The sequence below is a fragment of the Carassius gibelio genome, chromosome B11 (genome assembly GCF_023724105.1).
Source record: "Carassius gibelio isolate Cgi1373 ecotype wild population from Czech Republic chromosome B11, carGib1.2-hapl.c, whole genome shotgun sequence".
Taxonomy (NCBI): Eukaryota; Metazoa; Chordata; class Actinopteri; order Cypriniformes; family Cyprinidae; genus Carassius; species Carassius gibelio.
Window position 1 is genome coordinate 3,931,152 of NC_068406.1, and position 21,030 is coordinate 3,952,181.

General features: G+C 38.3%; 2 protein-coding genes across 2 annotated transcripts; both read left to right on the forward strand.

Annotated features, from left to right (window-relative positions):
• Nucleotides 1-1,798: 1,798 nt before the first annotated feature.
• nr1d4b (nuclear receptor subfamily 1, group D, member 4b) lies at nucleotides 1,799-12,809 on the forward strand. The gene is made up of 8 exons (XM_052569066.1): nucleotides 1,799-2,390; nucleotides 7,191-7,511; nucleotides 7,601-7,689; nucleotides 7,813-7,957; nucleotides 10,460-11,025; nucleotides 11,123-11,308; nucleotides 11,619-11,829; nucleotides 11,971-12,809. The coding sequence occupies exons 1-8, from the start codon at nucleotides 2,375-2,377 to the stop codon at nucleotides 12,165-12,167; spliced, it is 1,731 nt and encodes a 576-aa protein (XP_052425026.1). The 5' UTR covers nucleotides 1,799-2,374; the 3' UTR covers nucleotides 12,168-12,809.
• A 2,449-nt stretch (nucleotides 12,810-15,258) lies between these two features.
• On the forward strand, nucleotides 15,259-20,559 carry faim2b (Fas apoptotic inhibitory molecule 2b). The gene is made up of 12 exons (XM_052569099.1): nucleotides 15,259-15,397; nucleotides 15,983-16,046; nucleotides 16,146-16,222; nucleotides 16,298-16,362; nucleotides 16,667-16,720; nucleotides 16,811-16,861; nucleotides 17,096-17,135; nucleotides 17,947-17,984; nucleotides 18,076-18,163; nucleotides 18,326-18,421; nucleotides 19,312-19,365; nucleotides 19,478-20,559. The coding sequence occupies exons 1-12, from the start codon at nucleotides 15,383-15,385 to the stop codon at nucleotides 19,625-19,627; spliced, it is 792 nt and encodes a 263-aa protein (XP_052425059.1). The 5' UTR covers nucleotides 15,259-15,382; the 3' UTR covers nucleotides 19,628-20,559.
• The last annotated feature ends 471 nt before the right edge of the window (nucleotides 20,560-21,030 follow it).

Genomic DNA, 21,030 nt, shown 5'->3' on the forward strand with positions numbered 1-21,030 from the left:
TGTAACGTCGACCTCGTCTGCGCGTTTGAACTCCGACCAGCCACAAAACTCCAGCTTCAGCCAACGCCCAAGCACGGGCTCCCCAAGACGTCACTTCAGCCAACTGAACTTCCAGCCAATCAGCGACACCGGGATACCCCTTTCAACGGGAGTCCCTTTCACAGGAAACTAAGGCAACGTATCCCCAGATATTTGTTGTGCTGGTGTATCTAATATAATTTTAGTCACATTGAGGAACTCAATGCAAGGGCTAATTACGTGATTGATGGTTGTTCATGTCTATGCAATTTAACGTATTGCTGTTAACTTGGGATTCCATATTTCCATTCTCTTAAACTCATCTTTCCCTAACTTTCGACCTTCCTGCAACTTGTGTGAATGTGTGCGTGCGTGCGTTTATATGTTAGATTAGTTTATATGTCTTAGATTTATCTAATAAAGCCTTATTCATATTGAAAAGAGAAGTATCTTGTGTTTTGTGCTTACAAGTTAATGTCTTAAACTGTCGATCTTGTTACTGTGCTAATTGATAGTGTTTTCACTATAGTTTGGATATTAGTATCCAGCGCAGATTTGATGTTAAACGGCTCGTTCACTGAACCGCAGGCGCGTCTCCGTGAGCAGCCGTGAAACAGTGATTCTGTTCAAATTCCCTTTAAAATCTTAAATGATTCCCTTTGAGCTAAATTGACCTGTTTCCCTTACATTAGCTACACTATAGACAAGTTGTGAAGAGGTAAATAAACTACAAATGATAAGAAAGAGAGAGAGAGAGAGAGAGAGAGAGAGAAATAAGGGTTACAAAAGTTAAAGAGCATATGGTTGGTGTGTTGCCGACCCATACCTGGAATTTGCTTAGAGCCACAAATCACTAAGTCCGCCCCTGGTTGTCAGTTACAGAGAATGACGATGACTGTTCTCATACACATGAATTCACAATGCCAGCATTGTTCGGTGTGACAGTCTGCTGTACGGTTCATGTTGTTTATTATACAATAAAATGTCCTTCCAGGACGAACTGCCCATTCTGTGTGTGCATGTACAGTAGTACAGTATATATGATCTATAACATGATAAATGTTCGCTCAGGGTTACAAACATGTTTTTCATGCCTACACTATATCATATTTAATCCAATCTGTAATTCATTGCACCAAAAATGACAGGTCCAACTTTGTATTAAGTGGACTTAACTACTGTACTGACATTCAAATGAATATATATGAATATATGTGTATATAAATGCTTTCACATTGTGCTTCTATTTTGAAAAATAACTGTATGTAATTACATCTGTAATTAAGTTTTGTAATAACATTGATAATTACACTGTTGATCCATCTCTTAAACCATCTCTCCAAACCTGTCCCTAAACTTATATATATATATATATATATATATATATATATATATATATATATAGAAGATGCTTATTGTGCTTTGTTCTAAATGAAAATGAAATGAATCCCATCAATGTTTTGTTAGGGTTTTTCCATCAGTTTTTTCAGGTTGTTCAAATATGGGTCTCTAATTTCGGCACATGACCTACATCCAAACCAGTGTGATGCAGGGCAAAAACGTGAGAGTGAAACTCCAGAATGACTTTGAGAACAGCTGATGTGGCTCCAAGCCTATCAGCCGAGTGTACTGAAGAGAGGAGCAGCATGAAGCTCTGGAGGGAAGTAAACAGCAGTCACGGTGCGCTCCTCCTCCTCTGCATGTGCTCCTCCACGGATCTCCTCCCCCTCATCAGAGCGGCGCTCATTAGCATAAAATGTGTGTCAGTAGGGCAGAACTCACATGCAGCGCGCGCATGCCGAGGGCATTCCGATGCCAAACGAGTCCACGCGCGGTCATCTGCCACTGAGAGCAAAGAGGAGGAGGAGAACCTGCAGCTCTACTACAGCAGCGTGACTGGGAGGACAGAAGGAGGGCGTGTGAAACCGAGCAACAGTTCTTGGCATAGCTACAATAACACAAACAATTTAAAGGGCAAAGAAAGGAGGGGGAACTAGTGGGGGAAAGCTTAGTCACATTTTAAAGACACCTGAAAACGTGTGAGGCTTGTGCATATCTCAAACTAGTTACACAGCTCTGTCTTGGAGAACGATGCCCAGTGCACTGGCTCTGATTGTTTTGAAGAAAAGCACTACTGTAATGCACGCGATACAGTCTGTGAGGACATCTTTCAAAGAGTGAGGACGACACATTGCCCTGCTTACTCGAAGGACGTCTGGCATTAGAGTGTCGCTTCTTTCTCGAGACATTGCCTGACAGACTTCGATAAGTTCTCGCCTGTGTGGACGGACTTTGAAAATTAGAAACCAATACTCCGATAGCTGCATTTCCTTCATCGACAGCAGGATCAGACGCCATGGAAGGCAGTCCAGGTGAGCTCAAAACCATGTATCGTCTCTAAACACGAATGGATGCAGGTCAATTATGTGCACGGGTGATAGTAATGTTTCAGTCACCCGTTTAAGTATTTTAGCCAACTTCGTCATGTATTTTAACATCTTGTTTAACTTTAGAAAATGGTGGCACGAATATAATGGTACTGAATTTGGATATAACATAAATACATGTCCTGTCAAGATTTGTAATTAAATTACATTATACTTTGACATGTTTATCATTTTTTACACACACACACACACACACATTATTATTATTATTATTATTATTATTATTATTATTATTATTATTATTATTTGTCGCGAACGGACAACCATGATTTGTCAAATGTTTCCGGTCTCGCGTACGTAAACAAACTCACGTGCAGCTCGCTGTGCTCACGCGCGCTTCCCAGTAGACTTGTACCATGATAAAGTCATAAAAAAGAAGGCTATCTAGCCGTATTCTTTTCCGTTTCTTTAATTCTTTAACATCCGTCTCCAGTAGTTATGGGGCTGGGTGAAATCCAAGCCCAATCTTGGCTACTGGGAGGTTTTTGTTTTCGGCAGGTTCCTGTGATTCATTAACTGAGTCAAGCTTGTGGGGCGATGACTGACTGTCAGTATCTGTACATTCACTCCAACACGTGCTCAAAGTGTGTCAATAACTGCTCATGAACACGTGAGAAGATAAGGAAACAGTTAACATTTATGGCACAGCAGGCAATAATCCAATGTTTTGTTTACTATCATCACATGGCTTGCCTTATGAGGCAATGACATGTAGTTTAGATGGCTAATCTTTATTATAAAAAAGTCATAAAAGTGCTCTTAGATACTTGTAATTTTAATAAATCTAAAATATCCAAATTAATAAGCTAAAATAATCCGTTTTGGCAGTAAGTATAATAATGATACATGCATAGGAATTTCCGGTTCAACGTATCAGTATTTTATAACATTTTTAAAAAAATATCAATATCTCTGGAAACATATAACGAGCTGTTTTGGGCATGTCATATCCAGGATGTATTTTTGTGAATCTGGTGCCAGGGATTTCTTAGAAAGCGCTCAGTTTTCCTTCATCTAGTCATCAGGCGTGATGATGTCAGGCGCAGTGGTATTCATACAGACAGACTTTCACTTTCACCAGCACGAGGATCAACTCCGAGCTCCACGTGCCACGCGTGATTCCCCAGGCACACACCCCCTCCTCGCTTGTGTTTTTGTTCCGGAAGCCCGTGTCTCACCCAGCCTCTGAAGGGAGGGACGCTGGTCACTGGGTCAAAGTCAAAGAAGCACAGATCTCACTCAGCTCAGATCTCTCTCCTCTGCATGCGTGATCTCTGTTTAACTTATGTTACTTGTGTTATCTGAGCCATTTCTGAGTGAAAATTTTTTGACGAACAGAAAGCTCAAGCTGTAACGCATGCACATCCCATTACAACATATGATAGTGTTCCTTAATTCTTAATTGCATTATGCACACCATTTTTTGTAAGGGATGTAAATGAACTATATTACAAAGTAAAGCTTAATAGTAATAGTTGTTCATTTGTGTGAGTTGCATAAGTTATATGGCACACGTGTGTTGGCTCTTTGAAGATATATCAACATTGACCTAGTTTTCAGCAGCAGCACATGTCTGAGGGCATCCAGCTCTCTGAACAAACCTTGGAAAGAGAAATCAAAGCCTCCCAACTGAGAAATCTCACCTGCCAATACCAGTCAAAATGGAATTTACTTAAAAAGATAGTTCACCCGAAAATTAAAATTCTGTCATAATAACCCCCATGTTGTTTCAAACCGTATACAATTATTTTTCATTTGACTCTAAAGAAAATATTTTATTAGTACATATGTAACCATTTACTTTATATGCAATCAAAACACTGTAATTGATATTCCGCAGTATAACACATTATAGATGTTTGGAACTTGAGGGTGAATATAAAATAACATCAGAGTGCACTTTCCTGCAGAGTTTAGCATCAACCTTGATCAGAATCACTTAACAGTAATTTTCTAGCAAAGCCACTGGAAGATTGCAACCTTGAGCCAAAAAAGTGTAAGGCTGAGAACACTTGCAATACAACATAGGCTATTAATTATTGATATTAATGTAAGCCTACATTTATATTATTGTGATTTAAATCCATTCACAAAGTGATTATACCAAAATTTAAGTTGCATATAAAATGGTTATAGTGTCCACGTCTAGATCTGTAGGTTATCATGATTGCTTTTGAGTGGGAGGTTTGTTGTCCCTCATAGCAGCTGCAAAAACAACTGAAATTCAATAACCTGTTCACTTATTCACTCTTTGAGTCACTCATCACCTATGTGCATGTGAGACGCACTAAAGCAAAGGTTAGTGTGTCGTGGTGTTTAGGGAAATGTTGTCTAAAAAATGCCACAAAAGTCGATAATTCGGGTGGAGTTAAATTGGGAAATACAGTTAATGTAGCCTAATCTATATTTCAAGCCATTTGTGAGGCATCACGTTATATAAACAAGTGAGATGAAGTGAAATGTTGGGTTTAAAAAAAAAAAGAAACGCTAACACAAATCAAACACGCTCGTATGTCGAGTAAACGTGACCGTGCACGTTCATGCGTGCACTGCAGTTTCCGGTGACTCGAGTATTGTAAACACGCGCGCATAAATATGGCCTTGGTTACTGTTTTTATGTCCTCTTCAAACGTGAGGAGCAGGCTGGCAGTTTGTGCCTTTTTTTCCTCTCTTGTACTGCGTCTGTTCTAGACACGGGACTGCGGAAAGGGGCTTGTGTTTTGGGGCGTTCACTATGTCAGGAGAGCATGTGAGCCGGCAGTCAGGTGGCTGGCATCTCTCTGGAGGAGCGAGCACGAGCAGCGCGCGTGGGAGTCCTCAGATCCGTGTTTACGATTCGCAAACAAATTGTTCTTTGGAGTCGGTTCTTTATAAAGATTCGTTTAACTGACCTGGGAAGTTTTTTGTTTTTGTTTGGTTTGTTTGATTTTAATGACATACAGAGAACATACAAAATACTTGATCAGTCTTAATACAATTCAAGAAGTCCAAGTAACAAAATAATAAATAAATAAATAAATAGAAAAAATAAAATAAATAAATACTATATAGTTTAAGGGCTTTTTTTAATGACGCATGAGCTGTAAGGATTTGAAGAAGACCATTGAATCTTTCTGGTAAAGTAAGAAAGCGGGGGTGACTCGGGAAGGTTAATAACAGTAATAATTTGAACGGTAGGAACGAACCTACACGAAGGAAACGCGTTAGTGGCAACACCTGAGCTGACAAAAAAACGTCATTTAAAAAAACTAAATTTAGAATTTAGAACAAAATAAAAATTAGTAACTGAACGAACTTATTCAACATGCATTTCGTTGGAACCACTGATCTCTCTCTCTCTCTCTCTCTCTCTCTCTCTCTCTCTCTCTCTCTCTCTCTCTCTCTCTCTCTCTCTCTATATATATATATATATATATATATATTATAGATCAGTGGTTGGAACACGTTTTGGAGACTCAAACGAATCGAATCACTGAAGTGACTCGCTAAAATAAATCCGATTCCTCAACGTTGCGCTTGCGCACGTGAGTCAGTCTGGCTCATCCTAGCTCATTTCTCACGTTTAAACCGTCCACTGGCGCGGTTTAAAACATGTGATTCACGGAGAAGGATGAGCTGAGCTGACAGACTGGGAGCAGTAGAGGTTTCAAACATATGAGACCGTTGAGAAATTTCCGAGTTTACATAGAAATTAGTGGCCTGGAAGCTTTTTTTTCTTTTTTTTTTAATATGCTACATATTTGAAGAATTCTGTAGAATGAATTTAAACATGCAAAGGGGATATGAAGAAAACTAAGTTAATGCATTCCAATTCTGCTGATTTTGCATAGGCCTATAAATTAGGAAGATATTAGAGATATTTATATTAACATTAACATGACATTAACATATTAACATGTGTTATAACGTGTTATAACATCACATACAGTACATGACCATGTATATTTGGTATTGACATACTAGATCTGCTACACTGCTGTTGCCCCTACAGAACAATTGACCCTTCATAAATGTCCAACAAGCCACTCTCACACTACACATGTTCTCATGCAGTAAAATGCATTGCTGAGCAAAGAGGGAAATGAAAACGTGCTGACAGACAGAGCAGGTTATTCCGTTATGAAACAAGGTCTCAGCTTTCAAAATGTGGCCTTTTCTTTTTTAAGAAATTCAAACAATAAATACCATTTTGTGGCTCTTTAATGTGTCGTGGCATATCATGCATGTGAACAGATCGTCTTTTCATATTTACTTTAAAATAAACACAAATTAACATTTATAATGTATTTAATTTCAACCGAGACGTCAATACACACCATTTTTCAAGTGTAAGTCCACCAAAGTTTACACAATTACAGAAACTTGTTATTGGCAATACATATGCAGACTAGCTGTTGTGAGCTTGTAACTATGCTGTGCAAATAGCATACCTGAAATTAACCCGACTAGCAGATCTAGACAGGTGGAGCTGGGGAGGTGGAGGGTTATTGAGGAGTGTACACTGAACTCAAGACTTTTTAAATGTTAAGAAAGCAATCTCATTCGCTGCTGATGTACCAGAGACCAATCTGGTTGTGCATGTAGTGAACAATTTAATTACTAGCAGATTGCATTAAGGATGTTTTAGTCTGCACCATTTGGAGTTTCTGAACAGAACTAGATAAAAATGATAAGACCAGTTTCCCTTAATATTCTTTGTGTCCCCTCCTTTTCCTTCACACACAGGTGGAGGAGTGATCCTCTATGCAGGCTCAACTGGAAGCGCCAGCCCCAGTCCAGGAAGCCCATCCAGTGGATACCAATCCCAGTCTCCAGCCTCTCAACCCTCGTCCCCAGAGGAGGTCTCTTTCACTGAGCTTGGTGCCCTTAAAAAACATCCAACTGGAAGCAAAGCCAGTTCTGCAGGGGGCAACAGACTGGTTTTCCAATTTCCAGAAGTAAGCAGTGCTACCCCTGTTACACCGACGGTAACATTGTCAGGGCAGAACACCTACTCTCACCCAGTAGTCGGCAGGCGACCAAGTATGTTCACGGGTACCTTTACCAGTGAGTATTATCAGAGTCATTTTTGATATTGTCTCTAATTCAGTGACCATCATCCACTGCTTACTTACTGTTGACAATTGTGTTACTAGAAACAGGAGGTATGGTGTTGCTCTGCAAAGTATGTGGGGATATTGCATCAGGATTTCACTATGGTGTCCATGCATGTGAGGGATGCAAGGTGAGAACACACACACTCACATAAAACACCCTCAAAATGCTGATGTGTTTAGTGTCAGTCTGAGACTAAAGCCACACACCTACAGAAACACACACATTCACTCTGATCTTGTGTTATCCTCAGGGTTTCTTCCGCCGCAGTATCCAGCAGAACATCCACTATAAGATGTGTGTGAAGAATGAAAACTGTGTGATCATGAGGATGAACCGCAACCGCTGTCAGCACTGTCGATTTAAGAAGTGCCTCTCCGTCGGCATGTCCAGAGATGGTATGAGCTTTAAACATACGGTTATGAACAATATATTAACAAGTTATTATTCTTGGTAAATATCAGTATTGCTACCAATTCTTAAGTGTTAAAGATGTAGCTGTGTTGGGAAACAAGCACCTAGCAATGTTCTAGTAACCTCCCAGTACACCCTAGTAACTGCATGTTTCTAAGCAGTTAAAGCAGAATATTGACTGGTTGGACTTAAGCCAGTAAGAAGTCACTTAACAATCACATACAGCACCCGAGCAACTGCTCAGCAATATTAGAAAAATACTCCTTATAAATCAGCAACTTCATATTGCAAAATTGCACTTTTTTAAAATCCAGTGATCTTTTCAACCAGAACTTACAAAAAAACAAAAAAAAAACTGCTAAATATTTCCCCAGGCAGATTTTTCATCAGTTACACATATTTGAACCAACAGAAAGAAAACTGCTTGTTTTGTGAGTGCTGTTTGATGCATAGCTGCACTAATTTTACTAATACAGTCTCACAACTACAGTATATTTAAAAAAGACCTCTTTATTTCCTCAGCCCTCACATCCAGCATCTGTTCTGTGCTGTTTGCACCTACAGCTTACACCTTGTTCTGACAGGTTCCTTTCACCGATGATTTATTAGTGTGGGCTCTCCGAGATCCCACAAGTCATCACTCACTGTAAAAACTGCAGCAGCTCAGCTTCATTTGGGGAAATGGGGACACAAATGGCCCGAGCACCTAGTACACTGCAGTTTAATGTGTTTCCAGGTCTTCGTTTGCTTTATCGCAGGATTAATTAAGATCCGAATGCTGGCTGGGATTTAATAAAGTGCTTTGTCGATGTAACCCAGAAGCTAAGAGACATTTATTCCAATTGAATGCAATGCATACACATTCTAAACTATCGTAGAGTTGTCCTCTAGCACACCATGGCCATACAGGACAGTATTATCTCTGGGGAGCTTTGTAAACTGGGCTGATAATAAATCATATTTTCTGGGGCTAGTGTACATATTTAGGTGACCTAAAAAGCGGGAAAGTAAAGTGATATGCACCATCATATTTCAACATCACATGATGTACTTGACCTTGTTTCCCTCCGCAGTAGTCAGTCACACTGTAATTACACTAGATTTCAAATTAATTTGGAAGTTTATGAACTTTTAAATTTTTCAGGGTACTGTTATATTGTAGTGCCCTCGAATGCAAAAACCATAGCTAATACACTGACTGTATGATTGATACTGTTCTTCCTCCATTATATTTGGTCACCTGAAACCTTAACGTCTCTCCTAACGCACGACTTCACGTGATGGGGTATATGACACCTCTAAACCCCAAAAAGCCTTCAAATCATTGTTATATTATAGACATAAAGACCTAGTTTTGCATTAGTGCTGGTCTTAGCAGTTTTAACCTAACTTTCCGTGCTGAAGGCATCTCCCATTGCTCAACACTTATCAGTCCAGTTTATCATATCATGCTCCTCTGCCCTACAGAGTATCAGCGCTTAACTATTCAAATGCCTTCTCCTTTCAGTCCTTTTCACCCTTAGCCTGCTAACCTTTTAACTCATGCCGGTATCTGTTTCTCCTGCTGTTATTCATTCACTCATTCCCTTAGTGACATCACCTCTGCTTGGGTGACCCACTTCCCAATAGGACAGAGACACAGAGATGAGAAGAGAAGGATGGGGGAGGTGTTTTCTACAGTAGTAGGATCTATAAATAGCTCTGAGAGCTAGAGTAGGGGATTTAATCAAGGTTTTACTACTCCACTGCCTGTCTAACAATCCGATTTAACCGTTACTATATTCACAATACAGCACAGCCTCTCATATCACAATGCGAGCCTGTCCTCCAACAAAAAACGACCATATAGGTCGTTTGTGCAAGCATTTATTACGACCTATATTTAAGTTTTAAAGTTAAGAGCCCTCTAGCGGGCGTAAAAATAATGACAGTATTGCGTTGCGTCTGTCGTCATGAATTGACGTATAATGTCATTTCCAATCAAAACGCACATTTATTTAAATTCAATGTATGGGCTTTTTACACCGATCTCACACTATTTCCTACATATTTTACTACTGTAGGTGGCTAATTCGTTCGAATGACCACACCTAACCCCACCCCTAAACCTAACCCTCACAGAGATCACACTAAATTATGATTTATTGAACATATACATTTTCGTGCACGTCCGTTCCCTGGGATCGAACCCACGATAGCATGATGACATATCAAGGTATAACGCACTAATCTACTAACTGAGCTACACGAAACGCAAACCAGAGGGCAAATAAAAGAGTACAAAACATTAATATGAAAACGACCTTTTGCCGATAGGGGCGCAATTGTAGTATACGCTCTGATGGGTCGTATTTCAGGGATTTGGACAAACGACCTATACAAGCGTATTGGTTGGAGGACAGGATGCACAATGCATTATTGTAAAGCTGGACAGCTTTGTGTATCACCATTCTGTATAGTAACATTTATACGCCCATTTTTTCCAGCTGTGCGATTTGGGCGCATTCCGAAGCGCGAGAAACAACGCCTACTGGACGAAATGCAGAGTTACATGAACAGCCTTAATGAATCGGCGTCCATGGACATCACCTGTACTACACCCACCGAGACTCCTCCCAGCCCTGAAGATGGCCAGGCAGAAGAGGCTATCGGTGCGGTCTCGCAAGCTTATCGCAATATCTTTGTGAACGGGGAGAAGTTGTTAGTGAAGATTAACGATGACAGCAACATCAATAACAGCAATCCATCTTCCTTCCATCATAATCCAACACAAGAGTCCGGCTACAGCCAGCCTCACCCTCAGCCAAGCGTCTCACCCCAAGATCACTCCATCCATCCCAGGACAAGCTGTCTACCACGATCCAGATGCCCGGTCACCAACCATGACAGCATACCAACAACACAAGTCATGGACAACAGTCAGTATAACTTCCCACAGTCCTCGAGTCCCAGTCAGGGAGCTACACCTTCTCAAAGCTGTCCATCGAAGTACAACAATTATTCCACTCAGACGTCTTGTCCTTGGAGACTGAGCCCTGGTGCTAAAGTCCTGGTATGTTTTGATGATGGCATATGATTTGTTTGCTGGTCTTCGTTGACTATTGTCTCTGACTTAAAATGTTTTCTTGCTCTTTCTGTCTTTATTGTAGGCATGTCCTCTCAATGCATGTCCCGTGTCCCCAGCCAGTCACTCCAGTCAGCAGGTCTGGGCGAGTTTCTCCCAGTGCTTCACTCCAGCTGTTAAAGAAGTGGTTGAGTTTGCCAAGAGCATTCCAGGGTTTCAGGCCCTGAGTCAACATGATCAGGTCATGCTGCTGAAGTCAGGAACCTTTCAGGTGAGAAACGCCAACGTCTGTCCTCAGATCAATTCCCCACATCAGTTCTTTTGAAGTAATCGTAAAAGAAGAAAAGAAGCAGTTTCATTAAGAGTTTCACACAGACATGGTGTACGGGTGAATATTTACAGACTGTGCAAGAATCTAGACCGATGTCATTGCAAATTAGTCTTCCTTATCAATACTCAATAACTAAAGCCTGAAAGCGATATATGTGCAGTGCTTGTATTGTGATGAATAAGAGTTATTATGATGTAGTTTACACGACTGAAAATGCTATTTTTCTAAATCCAACTTTGGTTTGTTGCAGGTTCTAATGGTGAGGTTCTGCTCGCTGTTTGATGCCAAGGAACGTACCGTAACATTCCTGAATGGTCAGACGTACCCCCTGGCGTCCCTGCGAGTGCTAGGCATGGGTGGCCTTCTGGACGCCATGTTTGAGTTCAGCGAGAAGCTGGGAAACATGGGTCTGGAGGCTGATGAGATGGCCCTCTTCATGGCTGTGGTGCTGGTTTCTGCAGGTACCTTGTAGAAATGATCATATGCAAGCACTATTGAAAGTATTTTTTTAAAACTGAGCTAGTTGCTTTTGTAGACGGATGGCGAGGTAGAGAGAGCTTGGACCAGAGCTGTAACGATCTATTTCTGTTACTCTCTATCAGATCGTTCAGGGATCTCAGATGTGGGGGCCGTAGAGCAGCTCCAGGAGGATTTGATCGGCGCTCTTCGCGCTCTCATCACTCGACGAAGACCAGAGGACAGCTCACTCTTCCCCAAACTCCTGCTACGTCTGCCTGACCTCCGTACCCTCAACAACCAGCACTCGGAGAAACTCCTAGCCTTCCATATTGACCCCTGAGAACAGAAAGAGACGATTACCAGACCGAACCAAGTCGAGGGGTCAAACGATAGATTCAGGGTGCTCTTCTTGTACAATGAAGCCTTGCACATTTCAGGCTAAACATCTGATTTGGACTAAGACTTACACAGACACCTCAGACATTGAACTTTTCTAATGCAACATAAGAGGAACAGAAGTGTGGAGCAGATGCTGGACATTGGGGCTTTTCAGGATTGTATTCAAGAAATGTAAAAACAGAGGAAGATGGTGTAGATTTTGAGGTGATGGCTGTTTTATAACTAGAACGTGCAAGATCATTGTATAAAGTTTTGAGACGTTCTCAGTATTGTTCTCACTCCAGATGCTATGCATTTATCATCGTATCCTATTCAACAGATTGTACAACCTTTCAGATAAACTTCAATTCAATTGCACAATTCAATAATTTCATTAAACACATCACTTTGTGGACCTTTATAAATATTGTTTATATGTGTCAGGCAGTCAAAACCTGGGTTGTAAAAACACATGTATTATAGTTGAAATATACTGTATGATATTTTCTTATAACTGTATAAGACTGTAGTGTGTTCTCGTGTGCTAATGAAGAGAGCACTCCTCGATGTCTATTAAAGTGTTAAACCAACTGAATTTACAACAGCTCTGCATGGATCTGCTTTATTCTACCCTTTGCAGTTCAGATTCTTCTGAAAGAGGATGGGTTAGCAGCAAAAGCGGACTTTGCCATTTCTATGCAAATGCAATTCATTTATTTGGTAAATGTATTATGATATTTTCTTTCCATAGAGATGGCAGATTATGTGATATTAAAAATGACCTTTCCAGTTAAGAGTATTTTATATGCATGCATATTGTCCTGCACGTTTGGTTGTGCATGGGATGCTGATGGTGCACAATGGTATCCTAGCAACTGGAAAATGGATCCAGAGCTGATGTATGATATATGCCAAGATTTTCACCTTCATTTAAATAATGGCTCCAGGGGTTCAAGCGGGAATGGAAACCTTTGTTTCCCATCATGCATTTTTTTAAGCAGCAGACTGAAGACTATATCACTATGTTTCCATTGCAGTATAGTATTGTAGCACAGAATAATCAGACTAGAATAATTATAATGTATATAATGTGTGATATTCCAGTGACAGGGATACTTCCTCTTCACGTGAAATGTTAGGCTGATAAGATGCTCTTGGTAGAATGAGGCACTAGAAATGAAGCAAACATGCCAGAAAACCTCTCACAGCAGTGGAACAGAGAGAAAGCATTCTTCTCTTTGCCGTGTGGAGTTCGTGAAGACTAACATCTTTCATTCTGTCTCATATGATCTTAATGTTTGCAACGCCTTCCTCTCACTGTCTTGACAGTGTCACATGATTCGTAAGAAAAAATACAGAAATAAAAGAATAATTATATAATGAGAGCGAGAGAGAGAGATTTTACAGCAACAGAACTAATATGTATATTTCATAAAACCAATGATGCTTGATATGCAATTATATACTATAAGTGCGCCCTCTTGAGGCTACTGTGTCATATTACATTTAAATGAACATTAACATTAATGACATCAGTTTTAATAAAGCCTTTTGTGTGTATGAATAATTATATAGAATATAGATAACGCTTTACAATCAGTTCTTATTAGTTAGCATTTGTTAATGCATTAAGTAACATTTACAGTGAGCAATGAGTTATAGTATGTATTCAATTTAGTTTTATTCATATAAAGTAATAAACATACAAAGTGTTGCTCAGATCTATTAAATAATATTAATAGCCACAGCTTTTGTTTTTAATAATGTATTAATAAATGTTTAAATAAAAATTTACTACGAATAATAAATTATTTGGAAGTATTTCCCATTGTTAATGTTAACAAGTGTAACTAACGTTACACACACACACACACACACAAATATATGGACTTATATGCAGTAAGTGCGCCCTCTTGAGGTTACTGTGCCATTCTACATCAACATCAACATGACACAAATGATATTAGTTTAACATATTGTTTGTCACACATTTGTTTATTTTAATTATGGAGACTTTCCATTGACTTCTATTACTAACCATGTTTTCTATCCCCTAACCCTAAACCTACCCCTTACAGAAAACCCATTTGCATTTGCATTGTTTCAGACAAGCATATTTTTCTATTTCTAATCACTTTTTTCCCTCGTGGGGACCACAGTGTCATAAATGTCAGGTTTACTGTGGTCCTTCAGATTCCCCTGAGCGGTCAGTCAGCTCAAACATCTGAAACAGTGAAGGGTTGTGAGTTATTCATTAAATCAACACAAACACGACAGTTTACCCTAGTGACATGGAGGCTTCCAGGCACTTTAGAAATAAACCTTTAAACCCTTAACTTTCTTACCACAGCTCATTAGCACTGTCAGGTCATTACAAAACCAGCCTTACAAAAGCCATGAAGTCACTCTTTCACAAGCGGACTGTCACATGACCCAAAACACTCGTCATCATTATACAATATCATATTATAGCCTAAAACATTGCTGATGTGCTTATACCTTATTATTTCTCACATAAAATTAAATTAAAAATTAAATAAAAATTAAATAATATTAAATTAAAATATGTATATATATATATATATATATATATATATATATATATATATATATATATATATATATATATATATATATATATATATATTATTATTATTTTATTTTTTTTTATTTTTATTTTTTTTCTTGACCCAATGTGACAGTTCTCTATGAAGATGTATTTTCCTCTATATAAAACTTTTGGAGGATTAATTATTCTCTACTTATATGTCTATGCATTCATTACTAACCTCACACACTTTCCTCTCGTCTTGATGTGTACTTACATCACCTTTATCCTTCAGGCCAGGTTTATCCTCACTAGATAATGTGCTTCTTTATTCTATAACAGAACTGTTTTCTAATGAAAAGGTTGCGTCACAGATCAAATGAAAGCCCAGCATCTGTGCTGAATGTGGTGTTTTCCCGCTCAATCCCATTAATGCCGTCCAGCACGGAGACTTTGCTGGAATGAGCGTGAAAGCCCTCGTGGAGGAGGGACTGATGGGATTACCCTGAATAGACACTATAAGAGACGGGAGAACATCTCCACAGGAACACACACGGAGAACATCCAGCACACAGGACTGCATCAGCCTCGGCATCTGCCAGCAATAAAACCATAAACAAGCAGATAAAATGACACAGAAAAAGGTAAGATCTCATTTTATTGATGATTAGAAGAGTAGAAATCAGCAGTTTTCTACAAACCTAAGTGGATTTATGTTAGACATGATATCACTATATAAAATAATAGTTTTAGTGGCGTTAAAACTGAACAAATGATTTCATGCTCACACAAGAAGAAGAATCCACTTCTACTTTGGCACATTGCTTTAAGGAGATTATTCAGACTATTTATAAATCAAGCTTCCTTATCATAATCAGTTTTATTCCTACACTAACTAAACAATTCAATCTTGCAGTCAGGCATCATGTAGTCTAAATGATCTTTATTTAGTCTATATCTGTTTATGTTGCACAGGTCTGTTCATCTCTGAACTGGATCGGATCATATTTATGAGTTTAGAAACAACACTGCAGCGATGCAAACATTTGATCCTAGATTTCTTTCTAGTAAAAACTGGGCCACAACTGACAGACAGCTTGAAGTTTTAATGTGTTTACCAAAGATGCGAGTTTGCTCAGTGTATTTTCTAGCCATTTTAAAGTGAATTAAGTGATTATTTCATGCCATCATTTGGCCACATTAATATTGTCTCGATATGTTTATGACAGGTCGCACCAACAGTCCAAACTGTTGAAGGAAACATGCCTCCAAGCTACGAAGAGGCAAACGCAGGTATCCATCCATCCATCTATCTATCTGAACTTAAATCTGAATCTGTCATATGTCATTTTTCTTGTTGTAATTTGATGTCGTTTCATCATCTCTCTGCAGGATGTCCTGGTTACTGCTATGGTGAAGGAACTTTTTCCTGGGACGACATGTACATCAGACGTGTTTTCATACGAAAGGTAGAAGCTGAAACAGCTCCACTTAATTATGTAAAGTATACAGGACAATCTAATAAAATAATCCTATTCTTGCAGGTTTATTCAATTCTGATGCTGCAGCTCTTCTCAACAGTAGCAGTTATCGCTCTCTTCACATTCTGGTGAGTATAGTGTGGTGTTTCATCACTGAATTACACTGTGGATCAAACGTTTGGGGACAGGACGTTTTCACATTAATACTGTGTTCAACATTGATAATAATCAGAAATGTTTCTTGAGCAGTGAATCAGTATATTATTCTGATTTCTGAAGATCATGTGATCATGTGAAGACTGGAGGAATGACGCTGAAAACACTAATGATCTTTCACAATATAATGTTTATTTTACTGTATTTACTCTTTAATAAATAAACGAGCCATGGCGAGCAGAAGACTGAATCTGAACTCTCTCTCTCTCTCTCTAGTGCTCCAGTGAGGATGTACATTCAGACACATCCTGTTTTATACTCCATGTCCAAGTATGTATAAGTATAACCTGCGGTTTCATCAGTTATTCAAATGACTTGACTCTCTGTGTCACTAACTCCAGCAATGTTTGTGTTCTGCAGTCTTCTGTTTCTTGTCACGTATATCTCATTGGCTTGCTGCGGTGATTTGAGGTAAGTCAATAAACTGTTAACAAATTGCATTTGTGGTTATACACTCATCTCTATATGAAAACAACAACAACAAAAAAAAAATAAAAAAAAAAAATAATATATATATATATATATATATATATATATATATATATATATATATATATATATATATATATATATATATATATATATATAATAATTGGGAAATTGTAATATAATTGTTGCATCCATCTTTTCATTTCTGTAATGCAGGAGGCAGTTTCCATGGAATCTCATTCTGCTTACTATCTTTGTGAGTATCAGGATACATTACAGGAATAGCTCACCCCCCCAAAAAAACTGCTGACCGTGTACTTAACCCTCAGACTGTTTAAGATGTAAATATGTTTGTTTTTGTTTTGTTTTTCATGGATTTGGAGAAATGTATTCTTGCTCAGCAATGGATGCTCTGCAGTGAATGGGTGCCGTCAGAATGAGAGTCCAAACAGCTGAAACAAATCTACTATTAAATAATTTGAACGTTAAACCATTGCTTCGTTTTGGTTCATAAATGTTGCTTAGATCTGTGCATATTTCTCTCCTGATTCAGATGAGAGGACTATTTCACTCAAGGAAGTCTTATTATGGATTATGGACTCATATTTTATCCAGCAGCAAATATTTGAAGTAAAAAAAAAAAGAAAAAAAAAGAAATTGTTGATGGTTTTGTTGCATGGATTGATATGAATATGCAGTTTTGGGCCTCTTCAGATGTTCACTGATGGACTGGAGTGCTGTGGATTATTGTGATGTTTTTATCAGACTCTCATTCTGACGGCACCCATTCACTGCAGGGCATCCATTGCTGAGACACTGATGTAATGATACATTGCACCAAATCTGTTCCCATGAAGACAGAAAGAAGTACCCCAAGTAAAGTGCATGTTGTCCTTTGGTCTAATTCATTTCTAGCATTTTAGAATTCCTAGAGTTATACTATGGATTGCATTTTTTTTTAAAATCAATGCATTCATATAATTAAAATAATATTACTAGATTTGAAATGTTCTTTTTCCCCTCTTTCGTTTATTTTGCATGCTTCTGTGAACATTGTGCGAGCGCAGACTTTGAGCATGGCTTGCATGTTGGGTTTCATCTCTAGGTAATGACACGTCTGTTGTGTGTGCATGCATCTTTTTTAGATAGGTTTAATTTCTACTGAACATAACAGAATCTGTGCTTCCTTCTGCCAGTTTCTACAACACTAAGTCTGTAGTGCTGTGCATTGGCATCACTGCCACAGTGTGTCTGTGTGTCACCATCTTCAGCTTTCAGAGCAAGGTGAGCAAAGGCCGAACAATTATAAACTAGATATGCTATAGATACTAATACACTTTTTGGTGAACATCAGAGGATTTTATTATAGCTGTGTCATCAGTGGTATATACACATGTTAAATACAATAATATCTCAATTCTAAAGTGTTGTTTTTTGACTCTCCAGATTGACATCACCTCTTTCCAAGGCCTTCTCTTCATTCTGTGTATGGTCATGTTTTTCTGTGCTATTGTCATGGGATTTGTGGTTCCCTTTGGCTATGTAAGTATCTAAAGATATATGCAAACTAGATTAAAAATTAAAAAAACAACCTTTGAAGTTGGCTTGAGAAAGTCTGACCAGAAAGTTAGAATTTTGAAGTTTGAAACAATTCTAAAGTAGATTTTAAAAGCTCAACCTTTGAAGGTTTTAAGGCCATGCAATCTCTCAGACCGACAATTTTTGGTCTCAGTTTATTTGAAGGTCTAGTTCTCAGTGTTAACTTGCTATTAACTATGACTTTTGCCTCAATAACCTTCTAATTATTGCTTATTAATAGTAAGGTAGTTGTTAAGTTTAGGTATGGGGTAGGATTATGGATGTAGAATATGCTCTTTTAGAATATTTACTTTATTAGTAGGCTACAAATAAACAGCTAATATGCTAGTGATATGCATGCAACTAGTTAAAATTGGTCCCTAAATGAAAGTGTTACAGACAAATCAGTAGCAATGCTAGCAATGCTGGGTTAAACACAGCCCAGCGCTGGGTGAAATATGAACAAACCCAGCAACTGGCTTGTTTTGAGCCAGACATGTTTAACCTAACCTTCTAGGTAGTAACTTAACCACTGGGTCAAAACAACCCACTTGCTGGGTTAGTTCATATGTTACCCAGCGCTGGGCTGTATTTAATTCAAAATGTTAGTTTCAGGAGGATACAGTTTTTTATGTTTAAACAGAATAGCAATATGATGGCTTTCTCCAGTCAACATAAACGTGCAAACACCTGAACACCTCACTGAGTTTTCCACTAATTTAGCAAACAAGCTGAGGACTGTATTTTTGTTTTTAGATTCTAGATAATTATAGTCCTAATAGCTATATTCGCCCCAGTCCTAATCTGTACAGAAGCATTAACAGTCCCTTTCTAACTGCTTTGTCTCGTGAAAGGTCCCCTGGTTACATGCGGTCTACGCCAGCGTAGGAGCTGTTGTCTTTACCATGGTGAGAAGCAGATTAGTCAAGAAAGGATTATGGTTTTAAATGATGAACATTTAATCATGTGATTAAGGTGATGTCACGCTGACTGACCTGTGTCTCGCATCTTCTGTCCCAGTTCCTGGCCTTTGATACACAGCTGCTGATCGGGAACAAGCAATACGCAATGAGTCCTGAAGAATATATCTTTGCAACACTCAGTCTCTACCTGGATATTGTGTACTTGTTCACGTTCCTGCTGCAGTTGTTTGGTAACGGGAGAGAATGAGCGTGTTTGTGCTGGAACAATGTCCGTCATGTACAATACTGATCGCTAATGTTTCAAACCTCGACATGTGGCCTTTTAAAACCAACTCTGAAAGAATGATTCTCAGGGACTGAGATATGCACTTCATGTGTTATTCAAAGACAAAAAAAAAAAAAAAATCACAGGACTAAATCCTTCTGAATATATTTGGTTGCACCACATTTGTTTAAATAAAAATAAAATTGAAAATACAATTAAAATTCTAAATTCCCATCCAATCATGAACTATTGGCTTAAAAGGAGCTACTACAATGAAGTAAGGTCTTTTATGCATATGACAAATGATTTTATCTATAATTGTGTCAATAACAATTTCCACTCAGCTGGCAGTTGAAAGTTCAGAAAGTTCAAATGTGGAGTTTATATTAAGCTCTATTATTTTCATACCAACAATCTGTTTATTTGTTATATAAATGTAATGCAGTCATTGAGTGTGTTAAGATAACGGAATATTCTCAAACTGTGTTATATGAATATATGATTATCACATTTTGCAATACAATTTTATCAATGTACTATAGTATTGTAACTTTTACACACAGGTTATTCTGTATTTTTAATGTACTACAGCACTTCTGTTTACAACTTACGCCTGTCCTCATAAAGGGATTCATATTTCTGTCTATGAAAAAGAAATGCACAGATATTAATGATAGACAGATATAAACTGTGTTTACAAACTGAGGTGTGCAACACATCAGACATCAGGAACGCGTGACCCACACACAATCCCTACCGTTTCTTGGTAGTTGGATAATGGCTGTGATAAAGCTAGACAAAAAGAGTAGATAAGAAGAAGAATGAAAATAATGATGCATGTCAGTATTTATAATTGAAATGAATTTGTAGATTGATAATAATGCTTACGAATAATAAACACAGGAACCATGCGAGTCTTGTGTATGTGTTGTGTATCTTTTCAAACATATTCTGGTCAGAATTCTCAATGATATCACATACGCAGGAGAGGAATGTGACCTTATATCAGCACGGCTATGGGCACATTGCAGATTTTTTTTTTTTTTTTTTATCTCTCCTTTGCTGAAATTTAGTGGGTGACTAAAATGATGGGTTTTGCTGGTAACCGGTTCCAGAATCAAATCACTGGGGGCGTTTCTGAAATGAGTAAGGTCTTTATGCATGATATATTCATTCCATCCATTTTAAGGGTTATCACTGTGCCATCATTGCAATTTTAAGAGTGAATCCTGCAGATCTCATTCCTGAAACTTTGCCTTGTGTATGGTCTCTTAGCAGCTTAAAAAACACATTTATTCACTTTATTCAGATACTGAATGGATTATATAGAGAACATGATAAGCTATATTAATGCTGTTACGTATGCCTAAGCTCATGGAGGATGA

Excerpts from the sequence above, each read along its gene's own strand:
- nr1d4b (XM_052569066.1), top strand. Across the intron at positions 7,512-7,600 it reads GTTCACGGGTACCTTTACCA|AAACAGGAGGTATGGTGTTG; the intron begins GTGAGTATTATC and ends TTGTGTTACTAG. Across the intron at positions 11,026-11,122 it reads GCCCTGGTGCTAAAGTCCTG|GCATGTCCTCTCAATGCATG; the intron begins GTATGTTTTGAT and ends TCTTTATTGTAG.
- faim2b (XM_052569099.1), top strand. Across the intron at positions 16,862-17,095 it reads GCTTGCTGCGGTGATTTGAG|GAGGCAGTTTCCATGGAATC; the intron begins GTAAGTCAATAA and ends TCTGTAATGCAG. Across the intron at positions 19,366-19,477 it reads GAGCTGTTGTCTTTACCATG|TTCCTGGCCTTTGATACACA; the intron begins GTGAGAAGCAGA and ends CTTCTGTCCCAG.